The 18,493-nt window shown below is 44.9% G+C and overlaps 1 protein-coding gene across 1 annotated transcript; it reads left to right on the forward strand.

Moving 5' to 3' along the window:
- The first annotated feature begins 293 nt into the window (after positions 1–293).
- Positions 294–17,618, forward strand: LOC134416674 (uncharacterized). The gene is made up of 24 exons (XM_063153418.1): positions 294–386; positions 487–557; positions 658–716; positions 853–945; positions 2,575–2,702; positions 4,066–4,212; positions 5,202–5,273; positions 6,620–6,787; positions 6,880–6,976; positions 7,822–8,039; positions 9,398–9,551; positions 10,392–10,600; positions 11,792–11,909; positions 12,765–12,970; positions 13,610–13,727; positions 13,804–13,970; positions 14,095–14,195; positions 14,287–14,408; positions 14,527–14,577; positions 14,672–14,855; positions 14,937–15,060; positions 16,122–16,218; positions 16,402–16,503; positions 17,023–17,618. The coding sequence occupies exons 2-23, from the start codon at positions 529–531 to the stop codon at positions 16,482–16,484; spliced, it is 2,745 nt and encodes a 914-aa protein (XP_063009488.1). The 5' UTR covers positions 294–386; positions 487–528; the 3' UTR covers positions 16,485–16,503; positions 17,023–17,618.
- Positions 17,619–18,493: the final 875 nt, after the last annotated feature.

The following is an 18,493-nucleotide window of genomic DNA, read 5'->3' on the forward strand; positions in this document are numbered from 1 at the left end:
TTATCTCTGGCATGGCTGGGTCACTGAGACATTTCACAGAAACAAAAATATATTTCCTGTGTAGACCAAATTAAAACACCTCTGGAGAAATGTTTCGTGTGTTCTAAAGACCTGAAGCTAGAGCTACCCAACTGGCTTGTAAGGAATGAGAATACTTCCCAGGGGTTGATGGAAAGCACCAGGTCTGCTGTACTGATTACAATTAGGCTCAGCAGCAGCCTCTGACCTTGCAGATTTCTGGCAGGAGGGTGCTGTGCCCTCCCAGAGAGAGGGAGCTGCCTCCCCTGCTGGGAGTGAGCTCTGATAACGTTGGAGGGCACTGCAGGATTCCACCCAGGTGTCCTTCCACAACAGAAGCCACTGGCCTCTCCTGGTCCACACACAAGGTTTGGAGAAGACAGCACAGTCTGTGAAAGGTAACCTGTACCCCTGCTCCTGGGTCTGACCAAGTTCCACCTGCACACCTGGGTCTGCTTTACTTCACAGGGAGGAGGACTTTGCTGCCCATGCACAGGTCCCTGGGGACAGATGGAGGCTGTGGGTCACTTGCTGCACAGGTAACAAGACTTTGGTTTCCACCTCCTTAATTTTCCATTTTGATCTTTTATTTTTTTATCTCTGTTCTCCCTATTATTAGCTCATGTGCTTATACTGCAGGATCTGGCTGTTTTTCTTCCTGTTCTGGCTGGGACAAGGGAGGCGGATGGCTCCCCCAGGTTGGTGAAACATGATAAAAGCAGAGTGGGGAGAGAGGCAAGGATGAGAACTCAGTTATTTTGCTTGTAACACAATGTGCCTCCTCTCTGCCCTCCAGTCCCACTGACTCATCAGCTCTACATGTGCTCCCACTAGGTTTTGTGGAGAGCAGTTGCCGCTCCAGAATTTTTTGGATGAAACTGAATAAACTCTTGCTCCAGGGAAAGTTCTTCCAGCTGGAAATCTATGGTGAGTTACAAGTGGCAGCCCCGAATAGCATGAAGGCTGGGGAATCACCTAAGACATCCCAGAGTCTGTGATCTGGATGCTGCTGCCATCTATTGATAATTGGTAACTCACCCAAGGAACGTGCAGCAGATCCTTGTCACCCTGAGCCAGCCTCTCCCACCTCAATTTGGGCACTAACCCTGCAGAGGAGTAAAGTTGGTAACTACAGCCACAGCCCCTCTGCCCCGTGCTGCTACAGTGCTGGGAAAGGAGAGAGGATGGTCTGAGGAGGAAGGACTGACATTTGGCTTTCATTCTTCCCTCTGCTGAGCCCTTACACATGTCCAGCAAGGAAAACTAAGGCAACGTTGCAGATTGGATATGCCCTGAACAGCACAATGACAACAGCAGTGGAGGCTGGGTAGTACCCAGAAAACACACTCTCAGTGAGGGCTGAGTGAGTGAGTGCTGCAGCAATTAAAGCACTTTGGAGGGTATCTTTATTTCCTTTTTATTTAGCACCACAGGGGCATTTAAATACCATGATTCAGATTGGACAAAGGGGTTCCATCTTCTGCAGAAAACAAAAACCTTCGGAACCAAAATGAAAACCAGAAAATGTTCACATCAGATTGTGAAAAGTATGTGATTTCACCCCAAACCTAATTAATTTCTCTTGAGATCAGTGCACTCTTTTCTGGGTTATGTTTTTTTTTCATTTGATTTGGAGGCAGAACTGAAAAAATTGAGTACGGAAAGGGTGTGGGCAGAAGGGATAGCATTTATGAGAGTAACTGATACTGCTGGAAAAAACAGACCAGCCTTCAGGCACAAAATGCTGTTTGTTTCTTCCAGCTCTATCAGCTGGTCTCATAAAAGCTATTCCTTCTTCTTCCAAAATTATTCCCACTTATCTCCCGAGCCTATCCTGCCTGCAGGGATCCATCTACTGAAACAACAGTTCTAGGACTGTCCAACATATAGGCAGGACAGACAAATCTAGAAATTGCAGTGGCAGCTAGTTAAACCCTATCTGTTTGTACAGATTCTTGTATCTAACCCAAGACTAAAATGGCTCCTTAATCAGATTGGTTAACAAAATATGCTGTTACTAATTCTACCATCATCAAGAGCTGAGAACGGCCAGTCCCTGTCATGTCTCTTGTTGGCTCCCCCATAGGCCTCACAGCACACAGAGAGAAGTAGCAAACCTGATCAATATGTAAAAGTGCCCACCCAAAACAGACCTGTGACCACATCCTTTGAGCAGAGTGGGCAGCAGATTATCCCACCTTGATGATTTTTAGAAACAGATGGGTTTAATAGCCCATAACTCTTTTCTAGAGACCAAAATCAAGGAGGGAGAAATGAAGGTGATGCTTCAGAGAAACTCACCTAATAGCACTTCAAAGTGGCAATGGCACAAGCTTCTGGATGCAAGGAAACAGGCATTGAAGTGCACATTATGTGTGTGAGCTTGAGTCATGCCAATCTGTCTCATGCCAGCCCAGTGTCACCAGTTCCTTAGCAGCCATGCCACTGGAGAGCTCCCAACCCACAGGAAGAGCTGTGTGAGAGGGCCTCAGCACAACTCTGCCCCAAGACTTGCCTTGAGCTTTACATCCCCCATGTCTCTCCCTTTTCCTGCAGATCCCTACTCTGGCCCAGTTCTGCTGGATGAGCAGCTGGCCTCTCGCTGTGGCTATGTGCTGTCAGAGGACGTGTGGGGCAATCCCGTGTTCCGCGCCTCGGTGCTCGGCTGTCACGTGGCCAATGAGGTAAGGCCCAGACACGGGCTGGGAAGCAGCTCAGGCAGTACATCTTCTCCAAAAACACAAATTTGAGATAGTATATGGCATTCTAATGGCATGTTTTGAGAATACTGAACTCAAGGAACTAGTGTTGGGAGTGTAGCGTGGAAATGAACAGGCAATGGCTCTCTGCTGGGAGGTTTGTTCAGTGTGACTGACATGGGATTTCCTCTCTCCGTGGAATGACACTTATCCTAATGCTGCTGAGTAGCTGCCAGTTCTCAAGCATATCCTTGTAGCTGCTGATTTGCCAGAGAGTTTCTTGAAAGCCTCTCTGGAAAGAAGTAGGCATCTGCTTGAAAAAGCAATGTTTGCAGTGTGATTCTGGCAGATCATTTCCTGGCCTAATTTGTGTGGTAATGTGCCTGTTAACACATGCCTAGGAACATAGATCACACACGTCTATTAGACCCAGATTTGCCTCACGTAACTTTAGCCATCTAAAAGATAATGTCTAGTCTAAACTAGTTGTTTGCTCTTCCACAATAGTCAATGGAGAGAAGCAGGCATCTCCAGAAGGTGATTCACCCCTTCCAAAAATATGTGTAAAAGTGTAGCCTGGATTTCTGATTTCTAAATGTTAGTTGAGATGAAATGTACCCAAAACCAGAACAAATCAGAGTAGAAACTTCATTGCTTGTCCATGTTTAGTCTGGTTAGTCCTGGAAGCCCCACAGAAAAAATATGGTAAAACTTTATAGGCAGAGTTAGCTAACAAGAATGGGGTTGTACAGTGTTCTGTGCAATGACCTGGATTTCCAGGCTGGAAATTTCTCTGTAAAGGTTTTGCCTTCTTCTGTAAAAAATACACATCTATGTCAGATAGAAGGACAATCCATGGCTTTGTGTGTGGCTTCTGGGGAGCTGAAGAACCAAAAGGATTTTTTTTACTGGACTTAGTCTGGTGTTAAACATTAAATAGCATTTGTAGATTAGGTTTGAACTACTTAGATCAAAACAAAAGTTCCAGTACTTTCTCTATGTGGAGACACACAGAGTCACAAAGAGGAGAAACATGAATCTCACAGTAAGGTAGGTCAGGTCTGCACTTGACCAGCTGCTCCTTTACAGTGTGGCAAGAACAGAGCTGAGATGGGGCCTGAGCCAAAGGCTGTGAGTGCTGAGGCAATGTCCCTGGCTCAGTAAGACCCTACATACAAACCATTGCAGACAGGGTGGTATGTTGGTTGTAGGAGCTGTTACTGCAGTTCTCAAGCTGTTCTCATCACTATAAAATCTCTCAGAAACAGAACACTGGGCTGCATGGTCCCATGCAGCCACTGCTGGAACCTTCCACACCAGCTGCTGAATTGCCAGTTTTTCTTCCCAGGCAGATGAGCTGTTTTCACTGACTGTGAACATCAAAGTCTCCTCATTTTCAAGCATGAGGGCAGCTGTCACCTACACCTACCCTATGTACTGCTCCTATGCATCCTGGGCTTCAAGAGAAATTGTGTGTGAAGAAAACTACATGGAGGTAAAAACCTTCCCTCTGAAGGAGAGGCTGTTCCTGGCAGGAACATCAACCTCCACAAATTCCTGTCAGAAGTTGATTGTACCCCATGTACCAGGCAAATAGCAACCTGCTGATATTTAGCATAGTGTGTAGCTGCAGATCTGATTAGTAACACATTTACATGCCATAAATATTTTGTATGCAGTAAACTGTACAGATGAAGTCTGTAAACTGTACAGATGCAAGCCTCTGCAAGAAAATGAACAGAGAGGCTTAAGGCCAAGCTCTTAAGCTCATGAGAGTCCCTTTTGGTCATAAAGTGCTGCAGCAGTGAGAATGTCATCCTCATATCTGAAATAATAAAACCTAGAGTTTGCAGAGCTGCATCTCTGCTGAATCACACAACTCACAGGACACGATTGTGAGACAGGAGCTGCCTCCTGTCCTGTGATGCAATTGGGCTGCTCAGCCTGCTGCCATCACCTACACACCAGTGTAGAAATGAGGCAGCAAACAATCCAAATTTCATTGCTTTCTGTGCACGCCTGCAACAGGCAGGAGAAAGAAAACATATTTCTCCTGTCAGAACTCAAGGCTGTGCAGTCATGTCTGGGTTGCAACACAATTAAACCATGGTACAGGTGTCTTCTGACTGTCCTGTTTCCTTGCCTCACTCTGCAGCACGTGTGGGAAGGATTTACACCACAGCACCTACCTTAGGTACTGGGGATCCTGCATTTTCAGGTGTTCGGCCTGCATGGGAAGAGAGAACCAGTCCTCTAAATGCCAATAACCTGCTTTCCTACACCTCCAGTGGAGAGACCCAGGCCAACTAACTTTCATTTCAAGGCCACAAAAATTACTACCATCAAGAACTGCCATGCAAACACTTTAATTGCCTCTAATGAAAGCAAACTGCTAAATCCTGAGAGATACTATTCCCCATGCCTGTAATAATACTGAAGATCTGTTTGCTCCCATTACTCCCAAAGAATCTCCTGTGTCCCCAGGTGTCAGTGAAGACTGATGTCCCAGCAGTTTCAAATGACTACACTGTAGCATGGATGTCAGCACTGCCAGAGGTATGAAGGGGAGTTTTTCCTAACAGTTCTAGCCTGCCTCTTCTCTCTGCTCCTATGAGTCATTCTTGGGGCATAGCTCCATCTCTGACAAAAAAAGGGAGATGACAAATTTGCCGTCAAGTACTGAAAACCTCTCAAGTATTTTTAGACCTCTAGACTGCAAAAAAGACATTTAGGTGGGAGAACAGTCATGCACTTGTTCCATTAGTGGAAACTGAGCTCAAGACAAACAAAGGTAGGTGGTTCTTCACACAATGGGTAATGAAACTGTCAAACTCACCACCAAAAGATGTTGTGGCTGCTAAAACCTTACTTGATCCCAAGGAAAGTCTGGAAAAGTTGACTGAAGAGAAATCCAATAAGACACACAAAATACAAAGAAGGTACAGATAGCTCAGGACTCTCTGAGATGAAAAATATTTGCGGCTGGAAAGAATGAGTAGGAAATGATGACAGGAGCATCTATCTTATGAGGAAAAGCTGAGGGAGTTGGGCATGTTCAGACTGGGAAAGAGTAGGAGAGAATCTTAGCACACAAGTATCTGAAGGAAGGGCATCAAGAGGATGGAGACAGGTTCTCCTCAGTGGTGCCCAGCAGTAGGACAAGAGATCAGACAGAAACTGATCCACTGGAAGTTCCACCTGAATGCGAGGAAGAATTCAGATTGCCCAGAGAAGGTGTGGAGTCTCATCTGGAGAAATTCAAAAGCTGCCTGGACACAATCCTGAGTACCATGTTCATGGGGAACCTGCTTAAGCCAGGAGGTTGGACTAGATGGCCTCCAGTGGCTCCTTCCAACCTTAACCATTCTGTGATTTTGTCAAATATAAATGCTTGTCCCATGTTTCCCATGTCTTACTTGCTCCTGATGCCCATTTTCCTTTTGACTGTGCTCCCATGTGCCCATCACTGCAGGGGACTCTGTTCTAGGCCAGTACAGCCATTGCTCTCTCCTTATCTTTGACACAGTATGGCTACACACTATAAATGGTAGTCTGACATTTTGCCTCTGGACTGCTCCAGCAATCAACAGACATGGGGACAATCAGTTTCTTAACAGCACAGATATTTTGTCCACAGTGGATTTTTTCAAGGCCACCTGTCTACATTTCTTCCAGGGATGCTAGAAGAGTATCTCTAAAGATGCCTTAAAGAGCTATAGAATTCCTTACCTTTACATATTCATATATATACACATATATATCTCAAGGGTATTTCTTGCCTGAGATGAGCTCCTAGTATCATTCCAGTTACTTTCACTTCTAACAGGGAAACTGCCACCACAGTATCACTACTCAGCTTTTTAAGAGACACAGAACTGATATAGATCATCTCTCTCTTGCAGACTCAAAATGTTGCATACCAGCAATGGCAACTGATGTTTGTTTCTCCATCAGGGAGAAAGAGAATAACAGTAAGTGATGCAGTAAAACTGGGCTACAGCTTCAATAACAGCCTGTCCCGGGTGTACCTGCGAGCGCCCTACCACAGCAACGAGTCTGATGTCAACGTGGTGAGTTGCTGGTCCCAGCCAGACACAAAGCTCTGCTGTTCCCACTGCCTCTCCAGAACATCAGCTCTCTTTTTCTGCCTGGGCTCAAACAGGTCAGTGGTGTAACTATGAACATGATCACTTCCACTTCCATGTACAGGCAGCGGTGGCTGCTTTTGCTGATTGACACAACTGTCTCCTGTCCTGTTGGTAAGGATCTCTTCCTTGTTCACTAAAAATAACCACTGAAGGAGGTAGCAGAAAACAGTCTTCCCATTCTCACTAAGAGAAGAGGTTTACAAGCTTCTCTCAGAACAACATGAGCTAAGAGTCTGTGGCTTTGGTCCTGGACAAACACAGTCCCTGCTGTGACACTACATTACTTGTGTTCCCAGTGCAGTGTCATGTCTCTGGTTTCTCAAATCCCCACATTAGATGCAGGGAACTGGAAACAAGAAAAACTGCTATAGAAGAGCCAGGGAGCCTCCCCTGGACTAATCCCACAGCCTTGGCTCCTCTTTTTCATACCATTCCATGCAAGGCATGCAGCTCTGCATCCTTGAAACTCACGTAATCCTTTTCTCTGGAGAGGCAGGACTGGCCTGGCTTTTTGCAGAAAAGTGGTGGCTGCACCTGGCTCTCACAGCCATTTATAATCTCACAGAGATTATTAATGTGAACAAGTGGTGAGGAAGCATGAGGTTTTAAGTTGATGAGACCTTGAAGCCAATATTTCAAGAAGGTGCAAACAGGTTGCTCTGTGCCCTCTTTCTTCTGCCAGTAAGCCCTGGGACAACAGAGCAGGTAGCTGGGAGCACAGCTGCCAGTTCTTCTGAATAAATTAATGATTCACCTGAAACTGGTGATTCAGGTCTGCTTCGAGTGCCAGGGTCTCTGTGACAAAATAGCCATCCTTTGGCTAATGTCCTACAAGGTGTTGCATCAGTGATAGCTGTAGAGATATCCTGGTGAAATGGAATCAGGGAAAGGCAGAGACAGGACTGAGTGGTAACTCCAATTGCCCCCTCTCTGAAACTGTCTATCTAACTCCACAGATGGCATCAGCTTCACCAATACCACACTAACATGGACTGTGCCAAGAGTTATCCCCACACTAGTGGTCCAGGAATCCACCTTCCTGTCTAAAAGCATTGTAATGGGAGTGGATGATCAAGTCATAGTGAATCCAGAGGAGATGAACTACTTACTGGAGTACAACGAGACACACATCAGAATAACCATCCCTACTGGAGCAGAAGGGGGCAAGCTAGAGGTTAGTACAAACCTGTCACACACAAATAAATTTGAGGGCCTGTACTACAGATGTGTCAAATCATGATAAATCCAAATACTGATTGACTGCTGCTTAAAATTTGCAGATACAATAAATTTGAAGAGCTAGATGCTTCTCTGTGTTTTGAAAGCACTTACTCAGAAACTGGGAATTTATAATGACAAAACATGGTCAAAACAAGAGTCTGCCTTTTGTTAATAATCTATAAGGCATACTAATACATTAAGAGTGAAGGGATCTCTGGACATTGGAATTTAATTGTCTAATGTTGTTCAATAATGAAACTAGTCCTGGTAAACTTCTGGCCTGGTTCAATGAGTAATTTCCCTGTCAATTTCCAAGACAGAATGGTTTAGCAAGGGACATGTTCTCTGCATGTTGTTGGGGTGCAGTCACCTGCTTTGAACACAATTTATTCCTCACCAGATACAGAGGCAATGTCAAAAGGAATGCTCCATAGAATAGACTAGTTTTGGCTGGAGAGCACTTTACAATTTACTCCAGACTCCACTGCCATGGGCAGACACATCCTTCAGTAGATCAGGTTGCTCAAAACTCCACCCAACTTGAACACCTAGAAAGGAATTGGCAATATTCCTACAAGATGGAATTGGTGTGACTTTTACTTATCCTCTTCAGGAGTTCTATCGTCATCACATTGCAAGGGTTCCATATTGCCAGAGTTTCATGCCTCCTTGATGTTTCTTGTAGGCAGCTCCTCCAGGCACTGACTCTCCCTTGCCCTCACAGCAGGCACTGACTCCAGTTCCCCTCAGCCACCCAATCCACTCTTTTATAACACTCTGCTGACTGGCTGCAGCTGTGGCCTGTTAGCATCAGGCCTGATCCTAATCCTTAGTAATTGGCTCAGCTGCAACTCTTTAGGGGGTAAGATTACATTCTATACTTTTATATAGAATGTAATCTTTTGTAAATTTAATCTAATGTAAACTATTATATACTTTTATACCTTTATTTACTTATGTTCTATCCCCCTACAAGTTCCCTATTTGTGCAACAGACAGAACAGGGGACATGACTGGCAATCCAGGAATGGTAAAAAAAATCCCAACAAAACAAACATGGTGATGTGATAAACTCAATGAGGACACCCCTGATACTTCCTTATTAAGGATCTCAGCAGTATCTGAGCCACACATGGACCAGACTAATGGGCCAAGCTACCAAACAAACAAGCAAAATCTCCTAGCAAAATCCATCCCAAGCTGTACTAGAATACCATTTTCTCTTCGTAGTGTGAGAATTTTAACCATATTCAGTCATCTCTTCATTAAGCCACTGAGCATTAAGACTTAATCCCACATTTTACCTCCTAGAGCTCCATATCTGGTGGTGTATATGGAGTCACTTACTGCATTGACCTGTTTCTGGAGCACACATGGACGGATGCAGATTGGCAAACCACGAAATATACAGTCATCAAATCCATCACCACCCCTTTCATGCCACAAATGCCAACTGTTATCAACAGTAAGTCATTCTTCTCATTGACCCTTACCAATCTTCTGCTGTGCTACACGTTGCTCCACCCAACCTGTGCCACACATCTACGTTCACCAGAATGTTCTCAATTCCCACTTACAATTTTCTAGGCAAAGTCAAGATTCAAGTACTATAGTAAAGCAAACAAACAAACAAACAAAAAACGAGCAAAAACCCTTTAGACTTAACTTATAAGTTGCTGATAAAAATGTAAACATTCCTTTCATGTTAATGCCTGGATTTTTCCAGTGAGCACTGGAATAAAGATTTTGTGATGTGCAGTTATCACACTGGGAAGAACTGTCTGAGGACAGCAGTCATTGATGGTATTTTCTCCCCCAGATTGCTGCATTTGATACCTTGGGAGCATACTGAAATCATTGTGCCACCCAGTGCTGCAGTCACGGTTTTTAAATTGAATGTTCCAATGCATTAAGGCACTAATGATACTTGGAATTGTCTGGATAAGTGATATAAAAAGAAAAAGAAGCCTCTTACCATACATTATGATAATTTTTTCAAATGCTATGTGACTGAACTAAATTCTAGATTTCTTTAAAGGTATTGCACATCATAGTGCACCTCTAGAAAGTCACTGAACCCACTTTCTATAAAGTTCTATGTATTTGTTGTTAATCTCCTGCAGCTTGAAGCAATTCTCATGTACTCAGAGTATTTCAGATCTGACTGGAACACAAACACTCATTAATCAGGGCCATTAAAGAGATGGCTGCTGGCTAAGTTTCCTGGAATTTGAATGGGAGGCCACCCCAACCGTCCTCCTCATTCGATCCACATCAGCAGTAATTTGATGCTCTCTCCCTGCAGACACTGTGCCAGAGGAAAGGCTATTTAATGTTGCACTTGGACACTTTCTTCCCGATGTCTCTCTGGTGGCAATCACAGTAGGAAATGTGCCATTTTCCCTGAGGGAAGCACAGCACCACGGCTTCAAGATTTATGAAACTCCCTTTTCTAATGGAACAAAAGCGTTTATCCTGGAAGTCTCTTTTGATGATCCATATGTTCTGAGAGAGGTAGGATACAGCAGGTCACTTCAGCAGCAGAGTGGAGGAGGTGGGGCAGTCCCTTTGCAGAGCATGATCTAGCTTTTATAAACCAACAGTTCCTTGATCATAAAGGTGTCAGTGAGTCTGAGATCATCTGAGTTAAGATCAGAGGCTTTTATGTCCCCACCTTGCTCTCCACAGATCTCCAGGAGATCAGTATCAAGTGTAATTAGATGGGATGAAATGTTACTTCCTGTAGTGCCTGTCAGCATGGCTAATGTCTGAGTGCACATCCAGCAGGAAGAGGTTTGTGAAGTCTGTATTAGATGCTGCCCTTTGAAACAGGAGTGTCTTGGAATCAATTATTGCAATGCTGGCAAACACCAGTTTCAAAAATCCAGTAACTCCTGGGCCCACTGTGTGGCTGCTGGCACGGGCCATGCCCCATGTGAGCATGCTACGGGCAGGCTCAGAGACTCTAAATGTAATTTTGCTAAGCTTCAGACCATTTGTAATCTAAATATTTGTAAAAGGTATATACTCACAGAGGGATTTCAACCTCTCATTTCAGTGGGAGGATGTGTAACTGCAAGTCATCTACCACTCTTTCAACCAAACCACTCAAGGCTGTGATGCTGTTACAAGGAACAACATTGTGAACACACAGGATTTGTGCAAATAGTTTTCAGGCTGCAGTCAAACCACAGTCAAATTGCATTAAGGATCAAAGCAAGAAAAAAAAAATCCAGAAGTATTTCTTTAGGGTTGAACACTAGGTTTTGCTTTGGGAACACTTTCAGTGAAGGAAAAGAAGATGTTAAGAGAGAACTCTCACAGCATCTCCTCACACCTTCCATGCAACCCATTACTTACTCTCCTGGTTTCAGCCCACACTCTGAGTAAAGAAGAATAAGGATTTGGACCTGGATCTCCCTCTGAGTTCTTTCACCATTGGGCTACCACAGAGGAACCACCACTGTGTTCATTTTCAATGTCTTCATTTTCTGAAAAAGGCAGAACATTTATATTTGGCTGAAAGAGCAGTTGAATCCAGGCCAGATTTCTGAATAGCTTTAGGCCAGCTGAAGCGATGCTTTTGGAGCCTGAGCTATTTGCAGGGGAGAGGAGGGTGTTGGAATAATTGTTTAGTGTTGTTCAGAATATACATGCCTGCCTATTCCAAAAGCTGCTGCAGCCTTACTCTTCTCTCTCTTTCAGTATGTGAATAGAAATGAAACAAAATACACCCTCCTAGTCAACTACACCCTTAGTGTGGGTCTGGAGATGACGCTCTACTATCACTCAGCAGAGGTGGAGTGTGTGATTGCTGATATTGGTAAGCTTTCCCCTGACATTAACTGGTTTGCATCAACAGCATGGCTGTCACTGAATTCAGTGAGAGCATCAGAGAGAGGGTGAGAGCTTTGGGGAAAACCCCACCCCTCCACAGCTCATTGTTGGTAACAGCCAAGTTGCTGCTCCGCTGATGGCAGCTCTTCTGCATGCTGGCAAGACGGTCTGCCCCCGAGACACTGAGAGCAATAAAACAAGTGTGTAGAAGAAGTTGGCTTGCAAACTCTGAACAAGATGCCTCAGAACATGAACATACATCTACTGGCAAAACTTTCAGACATTGCTACAAGTTTCAGTTTGTCCTCAAACACAATTCTGCCTCTGCATCCAGGGCAGAACTTAACTGACTCAAAAACATTGCTCTAATCTCCAAAGACAGTATTTCTATAAGGAGAAATCATCCACTAAGAGCTGTATTTACCAGGTTGCTGAAACAGTCAGGAGGTCTGTTTGGTATTTTCTCAAATTTATTAGCTTTTTGCATGCCACAAAAATGACAGTCTCCTCACTGTCCTATTTTGTCTCTGAAATAGCTCTTGGTTCAGCTCAAAGAAGGCAGATCAAAAACTGTATTTACATACATAGCTCAGCTTGCCTTACTGAAACAGGGAACAGTGCTGGAAGGAAGCTGGCAGGCCACTGCTGAAGCAGGACTCCCCATCCCACCAGATGTCATCTGGTACACCCCTGCAACACAGCCAAGCCCTGCAGACAGTGCCAGCATGCACATAACAGGCTGCTGGGCTTTCCTACCTGTGACAGAAATCCCTGCCTGGGCCAAACCTCACCATCAAACCTTCCTTCATTGCTAACTCTTCATCCCACCTTCTTCCCACAGTAGTTCCAGAAGCAGTTGGTTCCTGTGATGAAGAGAACCTGTATCTGACCCTGCCCACTTTTGGCTTGCACCAGTACTGGGACCTGTATCTTGGTAACAAGCTCCTGAACCGGCACCTTGCCCTCACCAATGGGTACCTTGCAGCCACCAACTCCACACACCTGATCCTGCAAATACCTCTGTTTGCTGGGGGACTCATCTATGAGGTACAGGAGCTGTTCAGCAATGCCTTTTCTAAAGCGCATAGGACTGTTTGCTCCCAGAGTCCTGCAGTCACAGCCTGTAGTGCTGAGGTATTGCACATATTGGAAAGCCTCCAGAGGGAAGGACTCTGAGACAGAGCAAGTAGAATAAGAGGCATTAGACACGGACCGTTATGGTAATGCCATGTATTATTGTGCAATCTGCAGTCCCCATTTGTCTCTAAAAGATATGCACCAAGTCTTCAAAAACAAACTCCTCAGTGTTTTTAGTAAGATGAGGCAAAATGTCACATCTGCACTGAGCCAGAAATAATATTTCAATATAGCTTTTATGAAAGAAGCTCTTTTAAAGGAAATTTTGCTGAAATTTTAAGACATGGCAGGGGGAAATTGATACTGTGATAATTTGAACTATTCCACAATAATCAGCCCAAATTTATCTCCGTGACAGTGACTGATAAATCCATACAAGAAAACTTGTACTTGTAGTTCTGCCCTCATGTTGCTTCAGGCTTGAGCCTTCACACTGACTTATCTCTTGTCACTTGTTAATATTCAAGTGGCACAGGCTATGGAGCAAAGCTTGGTACAGGTGGATGATGTAAAAGAGATAACAGATCTCTTCCATCTCCTCCTTTGCAGGAAGTGTCCTTTCAGAAAATCAAAGCAAGGTTTGATGTTGCCCTAAGGAAAGTGAGAACTATGGAGACCTTACAGATGTTCTCCATTAGCTGCAGTTTTAATTCTTCAGCATTTATAAGTAAGTTATGCACTGATCAATCAACAAAAACGTGTGATTCTTTTTTGATCTCAAACTAACTCTCTGCCTTTCTCAGTATGCCACCCAGATGGTACCATAATGGTATCTGCCCAAATGAAGACAGTTCCTGCCATTGACATGAGTAAAACCAAGCTAAGGGACAGCTCCTGCAAGCCTAAGGAGTATAATGAAGCCCATGCCTTCTTCAAGTTCCATGTCACTACCTGTGGCACTTCTGTAAGGGTAAGTCCATGTCCAGAGCAGATACACCTGCTGGAACTCTCTGCCTCTCCTGCATTTTCTCCCTTGGTCCCCTGCCCCAGCTCCTGAGAAGAGTCAATTTACAATGAGCTTCCCATATGCACAGTTTGAAGGTGACCACATTATTTATGAGAATGAAATCTCTTATGAGAAAGAGACTCTTCCAAAACAGAGCATACCAACAATCACAAGAGATCCAGACTACAGGTAGGAGCTGCTGCTGGCTGACACTGCTCACTTCTGTACAGCTGCTGGGAAATAGATGTGAACACAACAATTGCTGTTTCTTCTATTCTAGACTAACAGTCTTGTGCTACTACCAAGCCAAAGAGACCCTAGTGCTTGGTGCCTTCTCCAGGGACCCAGCCACATCCCCTCCCTTTGGCTCTGGGACGATGTTTCCACGTTCAAATACTGCAGGTGTGCAATTCTCTTCCTCCATTTTTAAACCTCTCTAACTCTTTCAGTCCTAAGTTCCCTTGTTAAGACATGCCTTACTTTTGCCTAAAGAACCTCACTAGAATTTCCTTCTCTGCAGCTTACAGGAGGGTAAGAAAAGCTCTGAATGTAGTTTCAAGAGTGTCCAAAGGTAAATCTCCTGCTATGGAAATCAGATAATTTCCAAGTATGTTTTAGTTTAAATAATATTAAACAACAACAAAACCCCCTGACATTTTCTCGAGATGAATCCTTCATGGAGTTCTATGGGCCCAGCACGGCAATACTCAAACAACCCATGGAGCCTGTGTTCCTTGAGGTGGAGCTAAAGGACGAGAGCCCCAGTGTCGAGTTATACCTGGAAAACTGCTGGGTAGCCTCATCTCCAGACTTCAACAGCAACCCAAGATGGAACATCACTGTGGATGGGCAAGTAGTATTAACTGTCCAATTAACTCATCAGCAAAGCCCTAATTTCTATTTATATCTGTTGTTCTTTCTCTCAAATAGGTGTGAGATTAATGGCAGTGAGTTTGCTGCAGAGTTCTGCTCGGTGCCTGTTAGCCCCCGGGTGAGACATCCTCCTCACTTTAAAAGGCTGGCAGTAAGGACCCTGGCACAGCAACTGGAACAGGTAGGATTGAGTGAAAGGCTCACCTCCAACTCGTGGACCCTATCCTAGAAGTCTGGATGATGCTCTTAGTCATGTGGTTTAGTTGGAGGTAGCAAGGAGCAGGAAGTTGGACTTGATCCATATGGATCCCTTCTAACCTGAGATATTCTGTGACTCTATGCTTTGAGAAATAGATTTAGGCGCCTCACAGACTTAATTAGGCACCTCACATTCAACTCAAATACCCTGTGTGCAGGTTTAATTCTGTTCTCTTCTTGAATCTCCTCTGCCACCTAGCTAATTTGAGATTGGACAGGATGGACTAAACAAAAGAATGTTGTATGTAAATATGATTTTTATATGGTGATTCTGGCTTTGAATAGGTTCAGATTCATATCACTTCAGCTCAAAATGTCTAGAGAGAAAAATCAGCTTATGTGTCCCAATATCCACACGAAGTACAGCTCTGTTGTCTCCTGTCCTAGCCAGTCATCCATCTCCTCGGGGGTCAGAGAAGCAGAGGCATGTGGGTTTGGTCTTAAAGTTTGAGATCCTGTTCCCCTCTACAGACTAAGGAGAGCAGAGAAAAACCCAGGACAGTCACCTGAGGGTACTTTGCTCCAGCTGAGTGAACTGCCTGTCCTGATGTGTACTGATACCAGCCATGGTGTGCTCACCTTGCCTGGGCAGCTCAAGCAACTGCACTGTTATTTACTCAGCCTTTCATAGGCACCTCAACTCTTGAACTTGCTAGAAATGAACATGATGCAATTCTAGCTTGTGCTGCTTCCTAAGTGTGCAGCTGCAGCAGGCACCGGATTGAGTTTCTGTCTAGTTTTGATACTCTGCAGCACGTGAGGTTTTAACTTCTCCTGTCTCAGCCTCCGAATTACCAAACTGCCTGAGGGCTTCCTTGACACCAACTTTAAATTCAAGGCAGGTTCAGCTAGAAGGTGACACAAGGAGGTGTCCAGAGAAGAATAAGTCTAATCAGATGTAGTTTCTGCAAAAGACAAGGACAAAATAATGCTCTGCAAAGTGGGATTTGACAGGGATCAAATGGCAGTTTTTCTCCTTCTCAGGTGTATGTGCACTGCTTGGTGGCAGCATGCTCTCCTACCAACGCACAACCTGGCAGCACCTGCAGAGGACAGTGCATCTCAAGCAGGGAGAGAAAGGGTAGGTTGAAAAGGAGGAAAGAAACCATTGCGATGCACCCCTGACCTGATGTTTCTCAGAGATTTAGGAGCTCTGACTTTGGCATCTGAAATGCCTCGAGCATGGACTGTGAACGTTGATGTCACCTTTAAGCATGTAGGTATTCTTTAAAAACTACACAAACACACTGTGTATCCTTCTCAGGCTTTCCAGGTCACCCTTCTGACAGTCTCCAGGGCTATGTACTTGCTGGACCAGTATGGATTGTTGCTCCAGATCGAAGATGACACACAGAAACTGGATTTGGTAAGAACACCAGGCCCTGTGTACTCACCCCGACAGGTCACCATGCTTTGTGACACCAGCGATGCAGAGCCTGTCCTTGAGAACCTCAAAAATAAAAGTTCTGGGACAAGAACAGGGAATGGACGTGGTTTGCAGTCCCATGGTCTCAGCTTGAGCCCATGAGAGAGGGAAGAAGGAGAGCTCCCTGCCAAGCCAAACACAGCTGGTGTGGCTCTGGAGCAGATGCCAGCAGCAGAGCAGGGCATGCTGGACTTGGGCCATAGCAGGCAGTTTTGGAGCCAGGTATTATTTCAGCAGGTTTTCAACAGGACTGCCCCCAGTCTGAGAGAAAACAGATCCAAATTTTAGAAACAAACACTAAGGCACTAAGGCACGCTGCCATATTCCAAATGCTTTTGAATGGTTCAAATCCTCCAAAGAGCAGGGTTTCTCCTATAGCTTCATCCACCCTTGGACAACCAGAGCTGCTGAAGTTCCAGCATCACTCCTCACTTCAGCCTCTGTGTGTGTCTCCAACAGCACCTGAAGGCTCTGCTGTGTTGGCTGCTTTCCAAATGGTGCCACTGGACACAGGAGCTACTGCTTCCAGGAACAACCAGAATTATTTGCATGAAGTTTAAAGACCAGATGGTGGGACAGCACTGGAAAGTTCTTGAGTCTGCTGACAGCATCAGTAAATCTTGCAACCTGTTGCCTCTCTGAAGTGACTACAGAAGAAAACTTAGCAGAAAACGACACAAGGCTGCAAAATAACACTTTGTGTTTCTTCCAGATGCTCAAATATGGACTTGCAGATCACTAAAATTATTCCAGCCCTAATTATGGCTGCTTCTTGTCATACTTCATAAAGTGACTGCCAATCCTCCCATCTGAATGTAAAGTGCAAATCTGAAAAGTCAAATAAAAATGCACCAGAGCAATGTAAGCACAGAACATCTGCTTGCTAATGTGCAACAGCAATCATCTGCTGTACCAACAAAGAGCCAAGCAGTCACTGCCAGTGCCCCTCCAGCATGCAACACCAGGGCACACACTTCTTTCCACTAATGCAGAGCTTTGTACCATGACATGAACCTGACCTTCCTGGAAACCTGTTAGTTCCTCATTTTCTCTCATCTGCCCCTGTATGGAAAAAGCTAACTAAATGTGAGCAGATGGATACTGTAGTATGAGCAAAAATGACACCTCTTATTTTTTGTTTCTGTGCACACAGAATGCTTTTTTTTAATTATTATTTTTTAGAGATCAAACCTGCCACATGACCAGCTGTAATCACCCTCAGGATGTGCCTACAGTGTACCTGCAGATGTGGCAGCAGCACATGTAGATGTTCAGCAGCAGTGAGAGGGGGCAGATGGCACACTCGTGCTGATGGCACACTATGTGTGCTCTCCAGAGGGTTTCCCAGCTCCTGCAGCCCCTGCATTCCCAGCCTGGCTGGTCAGTGCACACACCTGGCCCACATCCCAAAAGCTGCAGTCCTGCCTGAGATGATTGCTGAATAAATGCCCTCTTAAGGCTGTACCTTCTGAAGGAGTAAGATCAGTGAAAAGGAACGGGAGGGTGCTGTGGCCCCAGAACCCCCAGCAGCTGCCTGGGTGCTGCCTTCATCTGCTGCATGAGCAGTGCACTCTGCTGTCCACAGCCCACACTGCAGAGCCCAGCTAGTTACTGCATCTGCCAGGAGAGCACACTCCCTGTTTCTAACAACAGCAGCAAATTTATAATTTTAGGTTACCTTTCTGTTAATCTAAAAAGCAGCCCTCTAGAAATTTGTAGACTGGGATGAAGGGAACATAATAATGACCAAATGCTCCTCTCAGCACTCTCAGGCCACACAGGGGAGCATCAGGTCTGGTCTGGTGTAACTAAGGTTCACTTTGTCTTGCAGCTTTGCAGAATATATTTACATAAACTTGTCTGCAGTAAGTGGGCTATCCCAGATCCTCCCCTTTTGCCCGGAAAACCAGGAAGAGGTACATACCCTTCC

The sequence above is a fragment of the Melospiza melodia genome, chromosome 3, assembly GCF_035770615.1.
Source record: "Melospiza melodia melodia isolate bMelMel2 chromosome 3, bMelMel2.pri, whole genome shotgun sequence".
Taxonomy (NCBI): domain Eukaryota; kingdom Metazoa; phylum Chordata; class Aves; order Passeriformes; family Passerellidae; genus Melospiza; species Melospiza melodia.

Bases quoted from the DNA above. Each gene is read 5' to 3' on its own strand.
- LOC134416674 (XM_063153418.1), top strand. From the start codon at position 529: ATGGAGGCTGTGGGTCACTTGCTGCACAG. The intron at 11,910-12,764 runs GTAAGCTTTCCC...TTCTTCCCACAG, and splicing joins GTGTGTGATTGCTGATATTG to TAGTTCCAGAAGCAGTTGGT. The intron at 15,061-16,121 runs GTAGGATTGAGT...TCTCCTTCTCAG, and splicing joins TGGCACAGCAACTGGAACAG to GTGTATGTGCACTGCTTGGT.